The 24,879-nt window shown below is 36.4% G+C and overlaps 1 protein-coding gene across 6 annotated transcripts in view; it reads right to left on the bottom strand.

Annotated features, from left to right (window-relative positions):
- The window catches only part of Hyccin (PI4KA lipid kinase complex subunit hyccin), a 58,570-nt gene that overhangs the window by 26,592 nt on the left and 7,099 nt on the right, over nucleotides 1–24,879 (bottom strand). For 4 of the 6 annotated variants that reach the window (XM_053785622.2, XM_070091350.1, XM_070091353.1 and 1 more), the window contains exons 5-8: nucleotides 23,392–23,517; nucleotides 22,978–23,195; nucleotides 18,638–18,790; nucleotides 9,733–9,810 (exon numbers count right to left, since the gene is read on the bottom strand). In XM_053785622.2, coding sequence (XP_053641597.2) covers nucleotides 9,733–9,810; nucleotides 18,638–18,790; nucleotides 22,978–23,195; nucleotides 23,392–23,517 — 575 coding nt within the window. The remainder of the gene's footprint in view (nucleotides 1–9,732; nucleotides 9,811–18,637; nucleotides 18,791–22,977; nucleotides 23,196–23,391; nucleotides 23,518–24,879) is intronic. The other 2 variants (XM_070091352.1, XM_070091354.1) reach the window with 1 other exon arrangement.

Below are 24,879 nucleotides of genomic sequence, written 5' to 3'. Positions count from 1 at the left end.
TTCAAATACCTCTAGACCAAAGATTGATTTTTATATTATATTAAAGATTAATTGATTTTAATGTTTGTGATGTTTGTAATGTTTGTGGAGATGTCATGTCTAAGGGCAATGTGTGGTGTAAATATTATGCAGAAAATTCGGAGTGTGGAAATTAGGAGAAGGTGTGGAGTTAATAAAAGCATTAGTCAGAGGGCAGAAGAGGGGTTGTTGAGGTGGTTTGGTCATTTAGAGAGAATGGATCAAAGTAGAATGACATGGAAAGCATATAAATCTATAGGGGAAGGAAAGAGGGATAGGGGTCGTCCTCGAAAGGGTTGGAAAGAGGGGGTAAAGGAGGTTTTGTGGGCGAGGGGCTTGGACTTCCAGCAAGCGTGCATGAGCGTGTTAGATAGGAGTGAATGGAGACGAATGATACTTGGGACCTGACGATCTGTTGGAGTGTGAGCAGGGTAATATTTAGTGAAGGGATTCAGGGAAACCGGTTATTTTCATATAGTCGGACTTGAGTCCTGGAAATGGGAAGTACAATGCCTGCACTTTAAAGGAGGGGTTTGGGATATTGGCAGTTTGGAGGGATGTGTTGTGTATCTTTATACGTATATGCTTCTAAACTGTTGTATTCTGAGCACCTCTGCAAAAGCAGTGATAATGTGTGAGTGTGGTGAAAGTGTTGAATGATGATGAAAGTATTTTCTTTTTGGGGATTTTCTTTCTTTTTTGGGTCACCCTGCCTCGGTGGGAGACGACCAACTTATTGAGAGGAAAAAAAAAAAAAAAAAAAAAAAAAAAAAAAAAAAAAAAAAAAAAAAAAAAAAAAATTATGTATCCCGAACTTTTATATTACTAACACTAATGTAAAACCCAATTAGTGTTTTTGTAATATGTGGCGACCATGGAAATTTGAAATTATGCTAGCTGAAATTAGTGCTGGATAAATGAAGGAACCAAATAACTCGCTACCAGATTTGCAATGGCGGACCTATAGTATGTACACCACCTGGGTGTTAACTAGTAGCTGTGGGTTGCATACCACAAGGAGTATTAGTATACTTTAGACAGGGCTGGGCTTTGAGAGTGAGATCTAAATGTAAATGGTGTAAGAAAAAAAAAGATAATTGCTAGCCATTTACAGCACATAGTGACTCGGGTGTAGTGTACCAAACCCCATTGTAAGGTGATAAATTAGAGACTTGTGCAATATATGGGTATCTTTATCCTGGTTACCTGAATGTTGCACAAGTCTTGGAAGATTTTTCTAGGAATTAGGATTATCTAAAGCAAATAAGACAGGAATAGACAAAGCAAAGTTTGAGAGTGGAGAGTTTGGTTTGCTTTATGTACAAAGCACTAACACCGTTTGGTTATTCAGTGCTTAAAACAAATTCTGTCAACAACATTATCATATTTACATTATGCTTAAAGCATATTCTGTCAATAACATTATCACATTTACACTATCACTATGAACTTGCCACTCTAATGACCAATTCACTCTCATATTACTGTACATAAGTCATAATCATCAGGCAAGTAAAACTATTCAAAGTGACACCTCCATTTAATGGACTAATCAAGTAATACTAGGTGTACATTAAATTCAGATGAAGAAATGCTGTTTCATGATAATTATAGCTTTAATAAACTTTGTTCATTAAATCCAAAATCAATTTACCCTGTGGACTATAATAAGAGAGAATTCTAAATTGAACAGATATTGTCCGTCGTTTGCCTGACGATGTATGGCCACAGATTTTGTTCATTCACTATGAAATTTGTTAAAATCTGGATCTGTTAAGCTAAACCTTTACAGTATAGTTTTCACATTCTGCAATCCATATCCATAATTCATTAAGTGTCATCAGCTGCATCAGCAAATTTATGCAAAAGGGGAAAATGACCCCACTGTTTAGGGTAATATAATCGGGCAAACATATAGCAAGAGTGGCACTACTCCCAAAGACAAGCTCCCCACCCCTATGCACACAACACTGCAACCACACCAATGCACTAAAATGACCCAGCATTGAGAGGACACTGAAGAGTGCATGATGAGATAATAAAAAAAAAACTGAAATTTCTTAAGGTAAGTGGCAATATGTGCAAATGGTGAAAAGTTAAGGGAGGGGCAAGCCTTTTTTTCAGTGATCAGGAAATTAGCCCCTTGACTGTTGCAACCCTCAATCCTGAGGTGTCTCCTGGTGTCACAAAATTTAAAAAAAAAAAAAAAAAAAAAAAAAAATTATTATGAAATGGTAGAGAATCTTTTCCCGATTGTAATGACACCAAAAAAAAAAAAACAAAATTTGATGGAAAACTGACGGAATTATGCTCTTGCGAAGTTAGCGACCTTGGTGATATTTACAAATTGGTGATTTCGCCCACTTTGAGCCCTATTTTCGGCTAATTCCATTATACCAGTCGACCAATCTCATAGCTATTTCTTTAGAACTCCATTTTTTCTATCGATTGAGTACAAGAAACTGCCCATTTATCAATTTCAACTACCCAATAATGTGGTCAGAAATTTGCAATTTGGCCAATTTCACAAAAATTACAAAATATGACAATTTCAAAATAAGGTCCAGAATGAACAATGCAGACATTCCTGGCTCTAAAATAACATTTTCTTTGTTCATCAGTCATGTCTCCAGGCCCCTCTGATATTACTCTTGTTTTCTATTTTGAATTTTTATTCAAACAAAAAATAGAAGACTTACTATTATGCAGACTACTGCAATACTGTAATAATTGTATAAATAACATCAACCCATTCATGACTGCATATTAGAATGGCTAGTTGGACATTTATTGGACAATAACATCATTTGTTTACTTTTGAACATTGGCAAAAATCAAACATTTCCCCTACTTTGAGCTCCATTTCCAGGTTCTTTTTATAGTAAAATCAATCAAAATCACCTCTATTTCTATAATATGTTTTCCATTCTATCAAATGAGACCAAGAAAACGAGAATACAACCATAAATACTATACGAAAATAGACCACAAAGTCGGCATTTTAATTAAAAAAAATGGTTGGAGTTTCTTTTTTCTCATTATGCACTGTGTGCTCCAGGATTTTTTTTATATGGTGCACACTGACCACACAGACCCATTCTCTCACATGTGGGCCTACCAGCTTTCTCCTGCTTGATTTGAAGCCGCGAATTTATGAGTATATATACGTCAAACACGGTATCTCGTAAGACGTATATGTACGGCCGCGACAGTCAAAGGGTTAAGATTGAAAAATTATGGAAAAAAATGTTTTCTTACTGAAAAATAGTGCAAAATTCTGGCAACATTTTGATGTAATCAGCTTGTTTCTATCATATTTCTAAGTATGTTTTTCATTAAATGTAAATTTTTTGTTCTTGCTGTCAGCAAAAATACATGTTGGCAATTAGCATCTTTGTAGGTAGTAGGTTGGTAGACAGCAGCCACCCAGGAAGGTACTACCGTCCTGCCAAGTGAGTGTAAAATGGAAACCTGTAATTGTTTTACATGATGGTAGGATTGCTGGTGTTTTTTTTCTGTCTCATAAACATGCAAGATTACAGGTACGTCTTGCTACTTCTACTTACACTTAGGTCACACTACACCTGCATGTACAAACATATATATACACACCCCTCTGGGTTTTCTTCTATTTTCTTTCTAGTTCTTGTTCTTGTTTATTTCCTCTTATCTCCATGGGGAAGTGGAACAGAATTCTTCCTCCGTAGGCCATGCGTGTTGTAAGAGGCAACTAAAATGCCGGGAGCAAGGGGCTAGTAACCCCTTCTCCTGTATATATTACTAAATTTGAAAGGAGAAACTTTGGTTTTTTCTTTTGGGTCACCCCGCCTCGGTGGGATACGGCCGGTGTGTTGAAAGAAGAAAGAAAGAAACATGCAAGATTTCAGGTACATCTTGCTACTTCTACTTACACTTAGGTCACACTACACATACATGTACAAGCATATATATACACACCCCTCTGGGTTTTCTTCTATTTTCTTTCTAGTTCTTGTTCTTGTTTATTTCCTCTTATCTCCATGGGGAAGTGGAACAGAATTCTTCCTCTGTAAGCCATGAGTGTTGTAAGAGGCGACTAAAATGCCGGGGGCAAGGGGCTAGTAACCCCTTCTCTTGTATAAATTACTAAATATAAAAAGAGAAACTTTCGTTTTTCTTTTTGGGCCACCTTGCCTTGGTGAGTATGGCCGGTTTGTTGAAAAAAAAAAAATTAGCATCTTTTTTTTTTCCTCCAAAAATTACGATTTTTATGATTATTTCATGGCAACTTCTGTGCTGGCTAGTGTGTGGAGCACAGTGAGTCTCTTAGCAGCCTGGAGGATGTAAAGAAGGTCGGAGGGATGTAGTACCCTGAGATTTGGCATGCCACTTCCGTAGAGTTTCACACCAAACAAAAATTAAAAAAAATCGGTAATGTTATTGACATTGTGATCCCTCTCCTGTGATAATTATTCATTGGATTGTCATGATTCTTGCACATGCTACTGAGGAATGCTGGCTCTACGAACACTCAGGGAGGATTTGCAATATTATTTACAGCTTTTTGTTAATGATGATTTTTCTCCCCCCCCCCCAAAAAAAAAAAAAAAAACTTTTTTTTTATGGAATCTACTGACATTATCACTGACACACTCTAAGCTGACAATAACCTAGCCTTTATCTTTCATCTGATGTTAACTAGAGTATTGTACATCTTCCCAATTTAGAAGAAAAGGGAAAGTTTTAGGACCCAAGAAATTGTGCATAATTTATTTTTTTCTACCTAACAGTCAAAACAAACACAGTCTATATGTTTTTTTATGCTACTTAATCCACTGTCAAAATCTCATTGAAACTGGGCCAAAAAAAAAAATAAATAAATAAATAAAAAAATTGGTGATTTCACTCTCCCCTCCCTTAATAATAAAAGATTTTTGAAAGATTTTGCTTGTAAATCCCATGTAGGAGCATCAAAGATTTTTTTTAGAGATTACTGAAATAGAATGAGTGTGCATGAGTCTTTATGAAAGAAATTACAGACAAATGTTAATAACAGCCACATAGGCATCCTGTAATCCTGTAGAGTGAAAGGAAATTATGACATCAGATACTGTAGTACTAACAGTACAGGAATGCAGATGCCCTAACAAAAATTTGGAAGGGGTTTGAAAGCTGTAGAAATTTATAGTAAGTGATGTATGTCAATGAAACATAACAGAATGAAGTACATTAAATAAAACATACTGTATATTGTGAAATGGGATTTCCTGAAAGAAAATTCTATACTAAAACAGATTATGAAAAACTGTAAATATAAATGAAAGCCATGTGATATATATAGCTTGAACCAAAGCAGGACATTTATAAAGCTTGAATCAAACTAGGACATTTATGCAGCTTGAACCATACCAGGACATTTTTGTAAAACACTGTGATCCTATATCAGTTGTATTTGTAACTGGCTCTTAAATATACCATATTCTAGTAAACTTTTATACCTTACATATATGAATTGTTAAGTGCATGTCACCTGCATTATTGGACTCTGAGTGTAGACAAAGTGTGGCAAGAGAATAACTAATGTACTTAGTACAATACGTATAGTTATAATGAGATATGCTTGACAGGGTACCCTTAAGTAACTGCCTGAATCTTATATTTTGCCAAGGTTTTCATTTATAACTTTAGAATACCTCATTAGAGTGGCTTCAAATTTTCAAAGATGGTGAACTAAAACTAGTGTTAGGTTCATGGAACTAATGGCATATGTAACAACCCTCTGATTAATTTTATAGACTGCTCCCAATTTTTGTTTTTATGTGATAACCTGGGAAAGTCTCTTCTGACCAGCTTCAAACTCTCAACAACAGTGAATTCATTAAAAAAAAAAAAAAAAAAAAAAAGGGGGGGGGGGGGAAAGGGGCTGGGATTGCTATAGTCTGTAGGTACCAATCTCCCAGTTTACAGATGCTCCTCACTTTACGATGGTTCAACTTACGATATTTCGACTCTACAATGGTGATAGCGATGTGCATTCAGTAGTCATCAAACTTTGATAAGATAAACTTGTATTCATTTATTATTCAATACTGGTATTTAATTATAGTAACTATTTGTTTATTTATTCAGTACAGTAGTTATTTATTTGCTTATTTATTTATATCATATTCATATTCAACTTACAATGTTGTCAACTTAAGATGGGTTCATCAGAATGTAATCCCATTATAAGTCAAGGAATACCTTGTGTTGGATTCTGTGCAGAAACTGGAGGATATATCTGGTGGGTTTCAAACTTCTACTGGTGCGTTTTTCACAAAGACGGTTCACACTAATTTTGGTTTAAAAGATTTCCATGCAATAACTGGCAAATGTTGGTTTCCATGCAACAACTGGAGAATGCCTCTTCTGAAAAGCTTCAAACATTAAATACAGGCACATTTTGGAGACAAATTTGGAATGGTTTGGGGTTATGTAGATGACAATTTTTCAGTTTTCTTGAAGATATTTTTGGGAAAATTTAAATACCGTACTGGCTACCAAGAGACACTAAATTTGTGAATGCCTCATCCAATCAACTTCAAATCTTCAATCCTGAGAATGCAGCTTCTGAGCAGCTTAAAGTGCTAGTGCATTTTGGCATACTGGTCTGTGCATAATAATTAGAAAATACCACTTCTAATTGGCTGCAAATTTTCAAAATGGGTTATTTCAGTGAAGATTAAATTCTTTTTTTATTCCTGTGTAGGTGTCAATTTGCCATTTTATTGAAGAAACTGGGATATTAGTTTCCATATAACTTGTGAATGCCTTTTCTGATTAGCTTTAAGCTTTCAGTGCTGATATTTAGCTGCACTGTCAACTTATGCTACAATCTGTACTATTCCATGTGTGTGCATTGAGGTAGAGGGAGCTGGGCTTTTGGGATACTGGGATACCTTTCATGGTTCACACAGAGACAAACACACACTTCTAGTTTAACCCTTTCAGGGTCCAGAGGCCAAATTTCAAAGGGTGCACCAGTGTCCAAGAATTTTCAAAAAAAAATTTTGTTATTTTTTCTTATAAAATGGTAGAGAATCTTTTTCTGAAGGTAATAAAACAAAAAGTACGAAATTTGATGGAAAATTGGCGAAATTATGCTCTCGCGAATTTTGGTGTGTAAGCGATATTTACGAATCGGTGATTTTGCCGACTTTGGCTCCAATTTTAGGCCAATTACATTATTCCAGTCGACCAAATTCTTAGCTATTTCACTAGTATTACTTCTATTTTATCGATTGAGCACAAGAAATTGCCCAGCCAACTGTTTCAACTACAAAATAAAGTGATTGGAAATTGGTAATTTGGCCAATTTAACACACAGTTCAAAATATTCCAATTTCAAAATAGGGTCCAGAATAAACAATGCAGGCATTCCTGGCACTAAACTAACATTTCCTCTGCTCATTAGTTATGTTTTCAGGCTTTACAAATGAATTCCAGTTTGATTTTTTATTCACATAATGAATTTTTATTCAAACCAAAAAATAGAACATTTACTGTTAGGCAATATTGTAATAATTGTATAAATATCATCATCACATTTGTGAATGTAAATCAGACCCACCAGCTGGAATGTATTAGATGTGTAAGGTTGTTTGTTTACTCTTGAACATCAACAAAAATTTAACATTTCTGCTACTTTGAGCTCAGTTTCAAGCCATTTCCAGTATTAAAACCAATCAAAACCATCTCTACTTCTGTAATATATCTTCCATTCTATCAAATGAGACCAAGAAATCTCAAATACAACTATAAAAAACATACAAAAAAAAAACACTGCAAAATCGCTACTTTAATCGAAAATCACAGTCTCAGTTTTTTCTCTCAATATACACTGTGTGCTGCAGGATTTGTTTTATGTGGTGCACACATACCACATAGATGTATTCTCTCATATCTAGGCCCAAATTTACCACTCACAGCTTATCAGAGTGAGCTGAGCTCATGGCGTAGATCTACGGTTTGGACCCTGAACGTAAAGCCGTAAATCTACGGGACAGACCCTGAAAGGGCTAAATATGAAGCTAAATGAAGAGTAATTATATGAGCCATTTACCACAAATGAACGTTTGTAATATTTTGAAGTTTTTCTCAAGGCCTTGAACACCAGTCTGTCTGGTGGAAATCCAACACACAAAACAAGCCATCCCACCCTAAGAAATTAGTTTCAGACCTGCTACCTACTGCAGTTTTGTAATGTGTATTGATCAACCATTAACTGCCCATTTTTACAGGCAAGTTCGATTGCGGGTGCGTTGCTGGCTTTAAAAATATAATTGGACTGCGGTTGGTGGTCACTTCAAATTTCGTATTTGTAGCAACAATAGGTAGTAGGTTTGAAACGAATTTTTTAGGACAGGATGGCCTGAAGCACAGCATGCTGAACTGTCACCTGACAAACCGGTTTTCAAGTCATGAAAAAATGCTTTCAACAGTAATTATACATTAAAAAAAAGTAACATAATTAAAAAAAATTCCATTAATGTGGAAATATAGCTAGAGTGTGACTGAAAAATGAACAATCATAACCTTTATATTATCTGATCAGATAATGTCTAGATAAAGGATGTTGAACCAACAGCTCGTAGGCTGCATCTGACACTACTACATGATCAGCTTATTGCAAAATTGATTATATAACCAAGTCAAAGACCTGTAAATGTTCTTTTTTTTTTTAATTTATAAGTTGTTAGCATGAATCTTTTGTGCATTTTAATTCAAGATTATTACTTCAAACCTTAATGAAAGATTTTAAGTACATATGTAAGCTTATTTATCATTTCTGTATTATAATTACAAATTAATGTTTGTACAAAAAAAAAAAAAAAAACACACACATACACACATGCAAAACTTTGTACCCATTTTGTTATGCTGCATGATGTGGTGGAAAGATCGTGCATTACCCAGCAAATACACAAAATTAATTTTATTATTATTCCCCATAAAAGATGGCAATTTTAGCAAATTAGTCTGCAGCCTTAAAGGTGGCATTACCTATTTAACATGAGCATCAGCTAGGAGGAGGAGGATAGTTGCTTTTCCTGGATGAGGCCTGTGTCAAGGAAAAACAACTATACTGATGGCATGCTCTGAGTCTGATAGTTCCTCTGCTCATTCCTCCATTTCCTGGAAACCCTTGCACTCCAATGGAAAAAATTCCAGTAGATACCCATGATTACCTATTACACTGAAACATGGAAAATGTTACATAGCATTCCAGTAATTAGATCTGAATCTGTCCTCCTGCAAATATGGCACCAATATCCTTAAATGACAAGAATTGCTAAATGAATTCCATGAGTGAAATTATAGCTGAAGAGAAAATAAAAAAATGTGAAAGCTGCCAAGAGTAGTATCGAAGTCGACATGAGCAAACACAAGCATGAAAAAATTTATTTATCTGAAGATGATCCAGCCTGGTTTGTTCTAAAGAAAATATAATTTCATAATACGTACAGACCCAGAATACATATAACATTATGTTAAACATATGAAACAAAACACCCTGCCCCCCAAAAATAAAATATTAAACAAAAAATTATTATTCAATTTAAAAGACTTTTGGAAGTCATTAAAACCTTATTTATCCATGCACTCTAAATAAAAATTTAACTGAAATAAAAGCTACATATACATACACCCTAATAAACCAACAAATTAATTAGCAAGAAAAGCGCACACACACACCTTGAGTAATGGAAGTGTGCAAGAGGCATGCTTATGGACATAAGTGGTGGCAGGTCATGCAGACTTCGTTCAGCTGGCCTGTAATGACACACACACACTCATGGATTATCAAAGGTTAAGTGTGCAACACCAACAGCCAACTTGAACAAAATGTTTAATGTCAACATGTACATGCTTTGCTATCATCACAAGTGCTCAGTTTAAAGAAATTCTGTGAAGACTATAAACATTGAAATTTAAATAAGGAAAATAATATTTTTTTTTTAAGTAATTGAAACAAAATAAGTCTAGTTAATTAGAGAGTGAAAATAAAACATAATAATGTGCTCATAAACTAAAGGATTAACATGAGGATTTAAATTTATGACATGCATACCCAAAGCATTAATAACTCTGCAGGAAAGTTCTAACTGAAATACAACATATTCAAATATACCTTTCCTGGATTTCAGACGAAATATAAAAAAAATTTCACACTCCGGCCACCTCCCATCAAGGTAGGATGACCCAACAAAGAAGAAAACATTTTCACTGTCACTCAATCAGTGTCTTGCCACAAGTGCTGACATTCCAGATGACTCTCCAAACTATAAGATCACCATCTCTCCTTCAGAGTGCAGCCACTATATTTCCCACCTCCAGGACTCAAGTCTGGCTAACTGGTTTCCCTGAATCCCTTCATATATGTTACCTTGCTCACACTCCAACAGCATGTCAAATCATAAAAACCACTTGTCTCTACTTACTCCTATCTAACATGCTCACAAAAGCCTGTTGAAGGTCAAAGCTACTAGTAATCAAAAACCTCCTTTAACTCCTTTCTCCAACCTTTCCTAGGATGACCCTTATCACTTCTTCCCTCTACCCCAGATTTATATGCCCTTCTAGTCATCCTATTTTTTCATCTGTCTCTAAATGTCCAAACACCTTAACAACCCCTCCTCAGACCTTTGAATAATACTTCTGGTAACCCCATACCACCACCTCGTCCCCAAATTCTCTGTATATTATTCACACCACACACTGCCCTCAAACACAACATTCCCACTGCCTCCAGTCTCCTCCTTGCTACAACATTCAAAACCTATGCTTCAAACCCATACAACAGTGTTATAAGAGTGTGGAGCATGGGTTTTGAAGGTACTCTGGTATATTCCCCTTATTGCCTTCATGGATAAAATTCTCTCTCTCCACAGATGCCTCAAGGAACCACGCCATTTTTCCCTTTGTCGGTTCTATGGTTTCCCCTTATCTCTTATAGAACCATCTGCTAACCAGTTCATTCCCAAATATCTGAACACATTTACTTCCACCATACTTCCTCCCTCCAATCTGACATTAAATCTGTCATTGTCTATATTTTTTTGATATTCTCATCACCTTGCTCTTTCCTATGTTCACTCTTAATTTCCCTTCTTTTACATACCCTTCCAATTTCATTTATCTACCTTTGCAACTTCAGAATCTCCCAAAGGAAGTGTCATGTGCAAAATGCAACTGTGACAACTTCTGCTCCTTACCAGATTCTCCATCTTTCAATTCCACACCTGCCCTAACACCTTTGAATTCACTTCTTCTGCACCTCCATCTATTAATATGTAAAACCATGGTGACATCACACATCCTTGTCTAAGGCCTACTTTTACCAGAAAATAATTTCCCTCCCTGCTACATATCTTAGTCTGAGCCTCGCTATCCACATAACAGCTCTTTACTGCTATAAGTACCCTACTACCTATTCCATACATCTACAGCAACTGCCACATTCCTCCCCAATCTACCCTATCATATGGATTTTCCAAATCCATAAATGCAATGAAAAGTTCTAACCTTTAAGTACAGTGGTACCTTGGGATACGAAATTAATTCGTTCCAGAAGGCTGTTCAAGTGCCGATACCAAACGAATTTGTTCCCATAAGGAATAATGTAAATTAGATTAATCCGTTTCAGACCCCCAAATATACACTTACAAAAGCACTTACAAAAAGACACTTACATAACTGTTCAAGTTGGGAGCTGTTCATATGCTGAGGTACCACTGTATTGTTCATTTATGCGTTTTAATGTAAACACTTGATCAGCACATCCCCTACTCTTCCTCAAACTACCTTGTTCGTCTGCTACCTTTCTCTTGTCTTACCCATAATACTGCTACCTACAACAGAAGCCACTGGCCTACTGCAGTTCTTATGTTCTTTTACCTCATGTGGTACCTATATATACCCTGCATCCTTGTACTGTTTGTAATGACTTGAAGATCCTGGAGAGCGAAACACTGCCATGATAAAGTGACACAATAATTGCATATGTATCTTTTAACGTAACATATTGTTAGTAATTCTACATATATTACTATTTTTTATTATACTGGATGAAATTTGCAGATCTTTCCTGATACAATACATTGGTTTTTAAAATATTTAAAAAATAAACACAAGGAAGTTAAGGTTGTTGTAAAAATGCAGAAGAATATACGTATGAAGTAAATCCCACAAGTAAAAATACTATGCCTAGGAAACATGCAAAATTAAATATAATTAGAGTGAAACCCCTTTTATCTAGACTAACTGATGTTCAAGGTCAAATTTTCTGAAACTTGTCGATCTAAGCAGAAAACTTTAAAGATCAAGCCACATATTAAAATGTTTCTAATGCCAGTCAAATAACTTTCACACATTTGTCATTTTCTAAACTATGGTTGGTGAGTTTCATCTTGTAAGACTGTGCCTGTGACCGATGATTTGTTTCAATATATGTGTATCCTACATTCAGTGCAGGTATGCCTTCTTACAAAATTATATATAAAAGAAACACTTACTGAATTAAATGGAAACAACATAAAAGGGAGAGTTTTGTTGCAGTTTGGCCTCTGTTGACAGATCAGTGATTTTGTGCATGTACAGTACTGTACTGTATTTCAAATACTTTTTGCATTCTTATTTTTATTTGTATTAATCTGCACAAAAACATTCAAATCATATAGTTCTTCCACTGCATTAGTACATTCCTGGCATGTTTCCATATCAGCCTCTAGAAGATGGTATACACAATTACTGATACCAGATGATGCAACTCACAGCTTACGTGGATTCTCTGCTTTGACCCAGAATCCCAAGACTTGCCAAATATGGATTGCCTTACCATACTAAATAATTGTTAGTAGCATCTGCAAGCAGTTACAGTATGGAAAACATTAAAAAAATAAGCCATAACATATTCGAAATCATGGGTGCATAACATAACTCGTGAATTTTATGGTCTGTCTGGACCAGACTTGTGATCAGGACCAGATTTATGGATGATCCAGTTAATGATACCAGGTTGAAGGGTTGATGCTAAATCCTTGATGCTTCACCAGTATTTTAAAAACAGTAAACTTGTAGTTTTTCCAAGGTTGTATTCTTTCACTGGCACATCTGTATCTGGTAGACATTGTTTATACCTGCCTGCTATATCCAAGACATTAGAGAATTTAATTTTGTAGTTTATTATTATTATTCTTATTATTATTTTTTAACACGTTGGCCATCTCCCACCAAGGCAGGGTCACCCATTATCATAATTATGTTAACAAGAAATTCCTAAATCTAGATGGGTTAGTGCCAACTGTAGTTTAAAAACTGCAAACCATTACAGCAAATTAGGTTAAATATTAAAAAGTCCACTGTAGTGGTAGTCATTCGGAAATTTATCTGTTTCTGAAAATCTGAGTTCATCTCTATATATAGCACTCTTGATGAGCCTATAGTGTACATATATTACAGTAACCATTAGGCTATTGGGTACAGTAACCATTAGACAGTTGGTTACGGAAATTATGACCAGCAGGACCTTTGATAGTATCAAATGGCTACAAACAAATTTTACGAATTTCTGGTAAAACCTGTATGAATACAAACTTTGCATCTGCACCACCATAATCAATTTATACCCTGGATGGTCTAGCAAGCATTAGGCTTATCATTATCACAAAAAAAGAAAAAAAAAAATTATAAGTTTTCATATTAACCACACTTACTATTTGCACTGTGCTTATTGAAGGTTTACAGTATGCATATAATTTTATTAAATATATTTTTTTTATTATTTTAACCCTTTGACTGTCGAAAGGCCCAATCCTGAAGTGTCTCCTGGTGTCGCAAAATATTCAAAAAAAAAAAAAAATTATTTTTTCTTATGAAAATGTTAAGATTATTTTTCTCATTGTTTTAGTCCAAAAAAAAAAAAATTTCTCATCAGTACTTACCGAGATACAGAGGCGTGAAGTTTGCTGAAAATGATCTGTAAACGGCAACAGCAGCGACTGCCGCTCACCCGGTAAACTTTGATTTACTTGTATTCGATGGTTTCTTGTTTTTTCACTATTTTATTTTTCACATAACTTTTGTGGCCTGTGAGACCAAATTATTGTGCAATATTCAAATATACACTCGTTGAATGTAACACAATTATAGCAAAAAAACTCGTATCATTATAATGTTGCTAAAACTTGTTTACACAAACAAACAATATAAAAAATTGTTTATTACGATTGTTCTATAATATATATACCTATATACAATCACTGGACACTTTTCTAGAACTGCTGCAGCTTGTGGAATTCTTTGAAACATGAGTATAAGCACAATGGTGTTTTACACTCCTCACACATAAAACGAGTGTCTCTGCATTTTTGTGGGCGTTTTGTGGTATGTCCACAGACAAAACACCTCTTCTGAGCATTTTTCTTGAGAGCAGTAGCAGGCAGTGGTATGGGGTAGTGATCACCAGGCCTCAGACGAGAGGACGTGTGTTGATAATTTCGTGGGGGCTGGTCTATTGCAGGTGTTGTTCCTTGGTACTTGAATATTATTTGTCTGATGACTGACAAACAAAATTCACCATATTTGGGTTTGTTCTTGGTCTTCAACTTATACATAATATAAGCATTCAGCATGGAAATGTCAAGAAGATGGAAAAACAGTTTTATGTACCACTTATAACTCTTGCGAACACAGTCAGCAAACCCAATCTGCATGTCACATTTGTCCACTAAGCGCATATTGAGGTTGTAATCCATCACAGCTGCAGGTTTTACAATTGGTTCATTGGTCTCTCTATTCTGTTTGCCAGTGTCTACCATTTTGTGTCAGTGAACTGATGTCAGCAGTGTGACATCACGTTTGTCATGCCACCGAAATGCCATGATGTCATTGGCAGCAAACACCTGCACTTCACCTCTACGACTGCCAGCATCGAACCTAGGCATATGTTTACGATTTCCACGCACTGTGCCACACACATCTGTCATGTTCACTCGCAAGAAATCACTGGGTATAGGGCTTGTGTACCAGTTGTCAGTATATAAAATATGCCCCTTACCAAGATATGGCTCCATCATTGTTCTAACCACATCACCAGAGATACCCAGTAACTTTCTGGTATCTTCCAATGTTTTACCACCAGTGTACACAATTATATCCAAAACCAGACCAGTTTTGCAATCACACAGAACAAATAACTTTATACCAAAGCATTTCCTCTTGCTTGGTATATACTGTTTGAATGAGAGTCTTCCTTTGAACAAAATCAAAGACTCATCAATAACAAGCTTCCTGAAGGGATAAAAATACATACAGCACTTTTGTTTCAGGTACATAAACACACGTCTGATCTTATATAACCTGTCGCTTCTGTCAGGCCTTGTTTTGTCTGAAAAAGTGTAACATACGTAACAGTAACACAAATCTATTCACTGGTATAATGTCACTGAAAGCAGGGGGTTGAAATCAGGCGGTCTGTATGTGTTGACACTGTGCTTATACACATGTGGCATAAGCATTATTGTGGCAAAGAACAGATACATCTCTGCCACAGTTGTGTCCTTCCACTGGTGTAGGCGTGATCTTGGTGAAAGAATAGTGTTTGCCATGGTGTACTCAAAGTATGTATTGCTTTCCCTGACAATAATGTCCATCAGGGGTTCATCGAAGAACAAATGAAAGCATTCCAGTTCAGTGGCATTGTTCCCAAGTGTACATGATGGCCGTATTCCACTTTGTCCTCCATCAAAGTCATGGGGACTGGGAACAAACTTGTCATCTTGCTGCCAATCCCAGATGCGGTCAGCTGGTGGGTTCTGGATATTGTAATGTGGTTGTGCAGGTTGTGGTTGTGGTTGTTGTGGGAGTGTGAGGTCAGGTGAGGCTGGTTGTAGTTGTGCAGAGTCAGCAGCGTGGGTAGTAGCGTGGCCCGCTGCTGGTGTCACATGACTCATGCCACCATCACTATCATTACCACCGCCTGCTGCCTCACTTGCATCATTGATACCCATCATAACAATATCGTCATCTTCACTATCAGGTCGTGGTGTAGGGCCACGGGATGTGCTCCGAGATGTACTCCTACCTCTTGGAAGAGCATATGGCACACTACCAGACCGCATGCGACGTCGTATATACTGCCACTTCACTGGGGAATATTCACCCTCACTGTCACAACTAGAACTGCTTTCAATAACCTTGAAATCACTATCACTTACACTGCTCACATCTGGCAAATAGTTTCCTCTTTCGTCCTGGTACAGGTGAACATGAACAAGCCGGCCCAGCACCAGAGGTGGAAGGTTGTGGGTCATCTGGGTTTTCATCACTAATTACGTTATCCTGGGCACTTTTTTCGGTCACACCCGCTTCAAAACCAGGGAATTCATTTTCACTGACACTTTCATTGCTGTTTGAGCTATCACTTGGGAACAAAAGACCTCCAATCCGCCGAGGAGTGAGGAACTTCTTACCGTGAGGCATGGTGAAAATGGACTACCAAGATGGCGTTCCCACAATGCACCGCTGAGTCCCAGATTTTTTTCACAAGGTGCACACCCACCACTGAGACCCATTCTCTCTCATGTAGGCCTACCAGCCCTCTCCCACTTGATTTGAAGCCGTTAGAACTTATGTGTATAGATACGTCAAACACGGTATCTCCCATGACGTATATATACGACCGCGACAGTCAAGGGGTTAAACCAGTTATCAATGAAACATTATAAAATATTTAATTGGATTTTAGGATTTTTCTTCAAGAATAATTTTTTTTTATACCAGCAGAAAGTCTATTTTTATGGGATCTACCACTTCCTTAAATAAATTATCATTTAGGGACAAAAATATACAATAGCCACTCTGAAAAGCAATTAAACTATTAAAAATTAATTACAGTTTTCACTTTGTAATATTTCATCAGCAGAGGAACTTAGGGAGAGAACACTGGAGTCATGAGAAAACAGATTAGTGAAGTGCCTTTTTTTTCTTTATATCACAGAGAAAATTTCCATAGCTTTCCATTCTAAAGGACAGTTTACTAATTACCCAATACCATAGCTTGAAGGTGTCAAGTACAATCAGTCGGTGCCTTTAGGCAGCAGCATGGACATCTACAGTTAAAACTATTATTATAGCACAACTGAAAAAGTACATTGTCAATCAATATGTTTGAAGTGGGAAGCTCGCCTAGGCAAAGAAATTATTATTGGTTGTCTTTATCTCAGTCACATTTTGCCAGCCACAATAATGGAGACAGACAGAGCTGTAATATCTTTGCTGACCTGATCTCATAGGAAATATTCTTGAAAATGAGCCCTTACTGCCATTTCAAAAGCTTGAAGATTAGCTATAAGAATTATGGCCAAAGTATTTATATGGTGTACCCAGTAATCATTGCCCTCTACATTACAACAAATTCAGCAGCCTTTGCTATGATTTAAAGTGACACTCATTATGGCAGTGCTGTAATTAATTTACACCAAATAGTTACATACCATGCATCCACAATCATTTATGAATTCTTTAAGACGAAGACAATCCCATTGACTCAATGAACAAGGATGTCTACACAATCCTCAGAGCTGACCAAGGCTGCTTGTTTACAAGCATTCAAGTACCAAGTTTGTGATACACAATTAATTCCTTTGCTAGTCTTACACAGAATTCACTAATTATGGTGAATGTGTTTTCCTTAGGTCATCCTACTTTGGCAGGATCACCCAACCTAAAGTACTTATATGACTGACAGTACTTTTTTCATAGCTTCTCTTACCTTAACCTGTAAACGGTCCAAGCAGATCTACGTTCACATGTGTAGTGCTACAAAAGTAGATCTATGTTTTTTTTACATATTTTCAAATATAACAAAAAAAAAGTAGATCAAAGTTTTTTTACACATTTTCAAATATAAAAAAACAAAAAGAAGATCTACTTTTTTACATACTTTCAAATGTTGAAAAAACATACATATATATATATACGTTTGGACCGTTTACGGGTTAAATAATGTAAGTTAGAGAAATTTGTTTACCTATGTAGAAGAAAAATTTACATGCAAGATACTCCGCCAGTGGTAGAGGAACAAAATTTGACTGAGGGTAAATAATCATGCAATCTTCTCTTCTCTGTCCAATCCAGGCAAGCAATAACTATGCTTCAGTAGCCCATGTAAACAAATATCAACTATGGAGTCCAACAAACTTGGAGAACCTGGTTGATATCTGAATATCATCTGCATACAATCCTAATATAAAAAAGATTGCAGCAGATCCACATTTTAACCTACAATTGACAAGGTCACGAGTTAGGTAAATCAGCAGGAAGCTTCAGGACATTCTCAAAGATGTCTAGTTATTGGTGATTTGTGGCTGTCTAAAGTCCAGATAAATGGGGTTTCAGGGTACAAAACAGTCTACACTTAATACTAACAATTAATCAAGCTTAGGTTTGCAAACAATACACTTCACAAAGACTGAAACATATTTTCAATTCAGCAATTTATTCAAGTTCAATATTAGTAAATATGTTACTCACAAAAATTCACACAAGATGCAAATCTAGTGCACCAGTTTTATGCAAGAAGAGAAAAATAACAACTTACATAGCAAAATATACAGCATGTAGGAGTTCCTTAAGAAGCTCTGAGGTAACAGGTATCCTGGGTGTGGGCCTTGGATACAGGCCAAAGCTGCTTTCACTGCCATAAGATGAACGGTGGTGATGCCCTGGCCGGTTGAATCCCTGACACAGCATTCTATAAGATAAAATACAAAAATATCAATTTGTCTGCAATCCAATGTAAAAATGAAACATTATCAGTCAAAATATTAATATTTTGTTTTCTAAAAGAGGTTACCTAGAGAAACATTAAGATTAGAGAAAACGTTTGTGCTTTCATTTGTTTAAGTATAATAAACTTTTCATACTGCAAAGTACAATTCTGAAATTGGTTTTACAATGCCTCATAATGTATAAAATTCCACATGCATGGAAAGCATGAATGCAAATAAGTTGTATGTTTTTAAAAGTGTAAAGTTGACCCCAAAATTTGTTAGCTTCCCAATTCATAGGATTTGATTGTTTCAACTAATGGGCAAACTGTTAATACATTTAATTGTTCTTGGGTATTCCATTTCTGGGGGGCTTAGAAAAAAAAAATTATCCACCGAGGCAGGGTGACCCAAAAAAGAAAGAAAATCCCCAAAAAGAAAATACTTTCATCATCATTCAACACTTTCACCACACTCGCACATTATCACTGTTTTTGCAGAGGTGCTCAGAATACAACAGTCTAGAAGCATAAACATATAAAGATACACAACATATCCCTCCAAACTGCCAATATCCCAAACCCCTCCTTTAAAGTGCAGGCATTGTACTTCCCATTTCCAGGACTCAAGTCCGACTATATGAAAATAACCGGTTTCCCTGAATCCCTTCACTAAATATTACCCTGCTCACACTCCAACAGATCGTCAGGTCCCAAGTACCATTCGTCTCCATTCACTCCTATCTAACACGCTCACGCACGCTTGCTGGAAGTCCAAGCCCCTTACCCACAAAACCTCCTTTACCCCCTCTCTCCAACCCTTTCGAGGACGACCCCTACCCCGCCTTCCTTCCCCTATAGATTTATATGCTTTCCATGTCATTCTACTGTGATCCATTCTCTCTAAATGACCAAACCACCTCAACAACCCCTCTTCTGCCCTCTGACTAATACTTTTATTAACTCCACACCTTCTCCTAATTTCCACACTCCGAATTTTCTGCATAATATTTACACCACACATTGCCCTTAAACAGGACATCTCCGCTGCCTCCAACCGTCTCCTCGCTGCTGCATTTACCACCCAAGCTTCACACCCATATAAGAGTGTTGGTACTACTATACTTTCATACATTCCCTTCTTTGCCTCCATAGATAACGTTTTTTGACTCCACATATACCTCAACGCACCACTCACCTTTTTTCCCTCATCAATTCTATGATTAACCTCATCCTTCATAAATCCATCCGCCGACACGTCAACTCCCAAGTATCTGAAAACATTCACTTCTTCCATACTCCTCCTCCCCAATTTGATATCCAATTTTTCTTTATCTAAATCATTTGACACCCTCATCACCTTACTCTTTTCTATGTTCACTTTCAACTTTCTACCTTTACACACATTCCCAAACTCATCCACTAACCTTTGCAATTTTTCTTTAGAATCTCCCATAAGCACAGTATCATCAGCAAAAAGTAACTGTGTCAATTCCCATTTTGAATTTGATTCCCCATAATTTAATCCCACCCCTCTCCCAAACACCCTAGCATTTACTTCCTTTACAACCCCATCTATAAATATATTAAACAACCATGGTGACATTACACATCCCTGTCTAAGACCTACTTTTACCGGGAAGTAGTCTCCCTCTCTTCTACACACCCTAACCTGAGCCTCACTATCCTCATAAAAACTCTTTACAGCATTTAATAACTTACCACCTATTCCATATACTTGCAACATCTGCCACATTGCTCCTCTATCCACTCTATCATATGCCTTTTCTAAATCCATAAATGCAATAAAAACTTCCCTATCTTTATCTAAATACTGTTCACATATATGCTTCAATGTAAACACCTGATCTACACATCCCCTACCCACTCTAAAACCTCCTTGCTCATCCGCAATCCTACATTCTGTCTTACCTCTAATTCTTTCAATTATAACCCTACCGTACACTTTTCCTGGTATACTCAGTAAGCTTATTCCTCTATAATTTTTACAGTCTCTTTTGTCCCCTTTCCCTTTATATAAAGGGACTATACATGCTCTCTGCCAATCCCTAGGTACCTTCCCCTCTTTCATACATTTATTAAACAAAAGTACCAACCACTCCAACACTATATCCCCCCCTGCTTTTAACATTTCTGTCATGATCCCATCAGTTCCAGCTGCTTTACCCCCTTTCATTTTACGTAATGCCTCACGTACCTCCCCCACACTTACATTCTGCTCTTCTTCACTCCTAAAAGATGGTATACCTCCCTGACCAGTGCATGAAATTACTGCCTCTGTTTCTTCCTTAACATTTAAAAGTTCCTCAAAATATTCTCGCCATCTACCCAATACCTCCATCTCCCCATCTACTAACTCCCCTACTCTGTTTTTAACTGACAAATCCATATTTTCCCTAGGCTTTCTTAACTTGTTTAACTCACTCCAAAATTTTTTCTTATTTTCATTAAAATTTCTTGACAGTGCCTCTCCCACTCTATCATCTGCTCTCCTTTTGCACTCTCTCACCACTCTCTTTACCTTTCTTTTACTCTCCATATACTCTGCTCTTCTTATAACACTTCTGCTTTGTAAAAACCTCTCATAAGCTACCTTTTTCTCTTTTATCACACCCTTTACTTCATCATTCCACCAATCACTCCTCTTTCCTCCTGCCCCCACCCTCCTATAACCACAAACTTCTGCCCCACATTCTAATACTGCATTTTTAAAACTATTCCAACCCTCTTCAACCCCCCCACTACTCATCTTTGCACTAGCCCACCTTTCTGCCAATAGTCGCTTATATCTCACCCGAACTTCCTCCTCCCTTAGTTTATACACTTTCACTTCCCTCTTACTTGTTGTTGCCACCTTCCTCTTTTCCCATCTACCTCTTACTCTAACTGTAGCTACAACTAAATAATGATCCGATATATCAGTTGCCCCTCTATAAACATGTACATCCTGGAGCCTACCCATCAACCTTTTATCCACCAATACATAATCTAATAAACTACTTTCATTACGTGCTACATCATACCTTGTATATTTATTTATCCTCTTTTTCATAAAATATGTATTACTTATTACCAAATTTCTTTCTACACATAGCTCAATTAAAGGCTCCCCATTTACATTTACCCCTGGCACCCCAAATTTACCTACTACTCCCTCCATAACATTTTTACCCACTTAAGCATTAAAATCCCCAACCACCATTACTCTCACACTTGATTCAAAACTCCCCACGCATTCACTCAACATTTCCCAAAATCTCTCTCTCTCCTCTACACTTCTCTCTTCTCCAGGTGCATACACGCTTATTATAACCCACTTTTCACATCCAATCTTTATTTTACTCCACATAATCCTTGAATTAATACATTTATAGTCCCTCTTTTCCTGCCATAGCTTATCCTTCAACATTATTGCTACTCCTTCTTTAGCTCTAACTCTATTTGAAACCCCTGACCTAATCCCATTTATTCCTCTCCACTGAAACTCTCCCACCCCCTTCAGCTTTGTTTCACTTAAAATTATATTTCAATCAAAATGTGTTCACTGGTTTACCTATACCTGGAGAGGGTTCCAAGGGTCAACGCCCCCGTGGCCCGGTCTGTGACCAGGCTTTGCCCAAACCTATTTTCTTTCAAGTCATTCTTTCTTATAATGGCAATGTTAAGCAGATTAGAATGATATTTAAATTAATATGTTCTCTTCAACCCAAAATAAGCATAAATCTGAAAAACTATACTGACACAATTTTACATTATTTATGGAATCTAGATTCAAAGGGCCTCTATACTAAAGAAATGTTTAAGAAATACAAAAGATATAACCAGAGAGAGGGTGGGAAGGGCTAAGGTGGAAGGTAGAATGAGTAGGAACTGTTCCAGGAACAGATGGAGGAAAGGGATAAAAGAGACCCGAGTTTTAGAGGACTGAGCATCTAGCAGACTTGTGTTTTATATACGTAGTGCTGGAATGTGAGAATTTGTATTACCAACCTCAATTACATTAAATGCTCAATAGGAGGTTTAAGCACATAACCCTGGAGATTAACTAAGAAATCCCCATTTCAGTGTTATCTCTGAAAGACTTTGCACATATAAAATTTTCCCTTTAAACACAAACAAATATGCAATACAGTATGTATATTAATAATTACTTGGACACAGCTTTGCAGAGGTGCATGAGTGCTATCTTGGGTAACGATGCTAAGCGAGCATTAAAGGCAACCATGATGGCAGTGGCCAGGTGATGCCTCGTTGCTGCAGTAACTGAGGTCATTTGAGTTGGTGGGCCCCAACGTACTGTGTCTGTATCACCAGCCTCCAATCTTTGTAGGGAGTCCACAGTGAATGAAGCTGGAGCTAAACTAGCAGGCTGTAATATAAGACTTAAGTGGTATTGAACATTTTTTTTTTTTTTTGCATGTGACACCAGAAAAATTGCAAGGTACAAGACAAAATACAATAATACTAATACACCAATAGAAGTCTTACTTACATTTTTTTCATTCTCATTTTATCAAGAGGAAAAATATCAATTAAAAATGCAAGAAATAGCAAGCGTCACAAACCTCGTGAAAGACTGACTGCCTTGCTAGGGTAGGAAGGCGAAAAGGAGCAATCCTTGGTTGCCCTTGTTCATCTAAAACCTCCATATTGTACAGGGCCAGCAGAGCCACTTCAACACTTCCAACACCCTAAAATAGAAATGGTTTATTATAAACTGTAGAACATGACTTGATATAATAATAATAATAATAATAATAATAATAATAATAATAATAATAATTAAAAAATAATTTTTCTTTTTAGGTCACCCAGCCAAGGTGGGATATGGCCGGTTAAAAAAAAAAAATAGAACATTACACACACACACACTACTATACAATATTAAAATCTTGTAAATCTAAAAAAAAAAAAAAAAAAAAAACATCAAGCTTACTTATTTAACTCATCTGCAATTAACCCTTTCAGGGTCCAAGGCCCAAATCTGGAGTCACGCACCAGTGTCCAAGAATTTAAAAAAAAAAAATTTGTTATTTTTTTCTTATGAAATCGTAGAGAATCTTTTTGTGAAGGTAATAAAACAAAAAGTACGAAATTTGGTGGAAAATTGACGAAATTATGCTCTCGCGAATTTTGATGTGTCAGCGATATTTACGAATCGGCGATTTTGCCGACTTTGACTCCCATTTTAGGCCAATTACATTATTCCAATCAACCAAATTCTTAGCTATTTCACTAGTATTACTTCTATTCTATCGATTGAGCACAAGAAATCGCCAAGTCAACTGTTTCAACTACAAAATAAAGTGATCGGAAATTGTTAATTTGGCCAATTTAACACAAAGTTCAAAATATTCCAATTTCAAAATAGGGTCCAGAATAAACAATGTAGGTATTCCTGGCACTAAACTAACATTTCCTCTGTTCATTAGTTATGTTTTGAGGCTTTACAAATAAATTCTATTTTGATTTTTTATTCACATAATGAATTTTTATTCACACCAAAAAATAGAAGATTTACTGTTATGCAATACTGTAATAATTGTATAAATATCATCACCATATTTGTGAATGTATATTAGACCCACCAGCTGACGTGTATTAGACGTGTGAGGTCGTTTGTTTACTCTTGAATATCGGCAAAAATTTAACATTTCTGCTACTTTGAGCTCAGTTTCAAGCCATTTCCAGTGCTAAAACCAATCAAAACCATCTCTATTTCTGTAATATGTCTTCCATTCTATCAAATGAGACCAAGAAATCGCAAATACAACTATAAAAAACATACGAAAAAACACTGCAAAGTTGCTGTTTTAATCGAAAAATCATGATTTCAGTTTTTTTCTCTCATTATACACAGTGTGCTGCAGGATCTGTTTTATGTGGTGCACACATACCACATAGATGTATTCTCTCATATCTAGGCCCAAATGTACCACTCACAGTTTATCAGAGTGAGCTGAGCTCATGTCCATGTTTGGACACTCACCGTAAAGCCGTAGATCTACGGGACGGACCCTGAAAGGGTTAAATAATAAAGAAAAAGATTGATG

This window comes from Cherax quadricarinatus, chromosome 35, assembly GCF_038502225.1.
Source record: "Cherax quadricarinatus isolate ZL_2023a chromosome 35, ASM3850222v1, whole genome shotgun sequence".
NCBI lineage: Eukaryota > Metazoa > Arthropoda > Malacostraca > Decapoda > Parastacidae > Cherax > Cherax quadricarinatus.
Note: the sequence above shows the minus strand (reverse complement) of the source record. Positions and strands in the feature narration are given on the sequence as shown.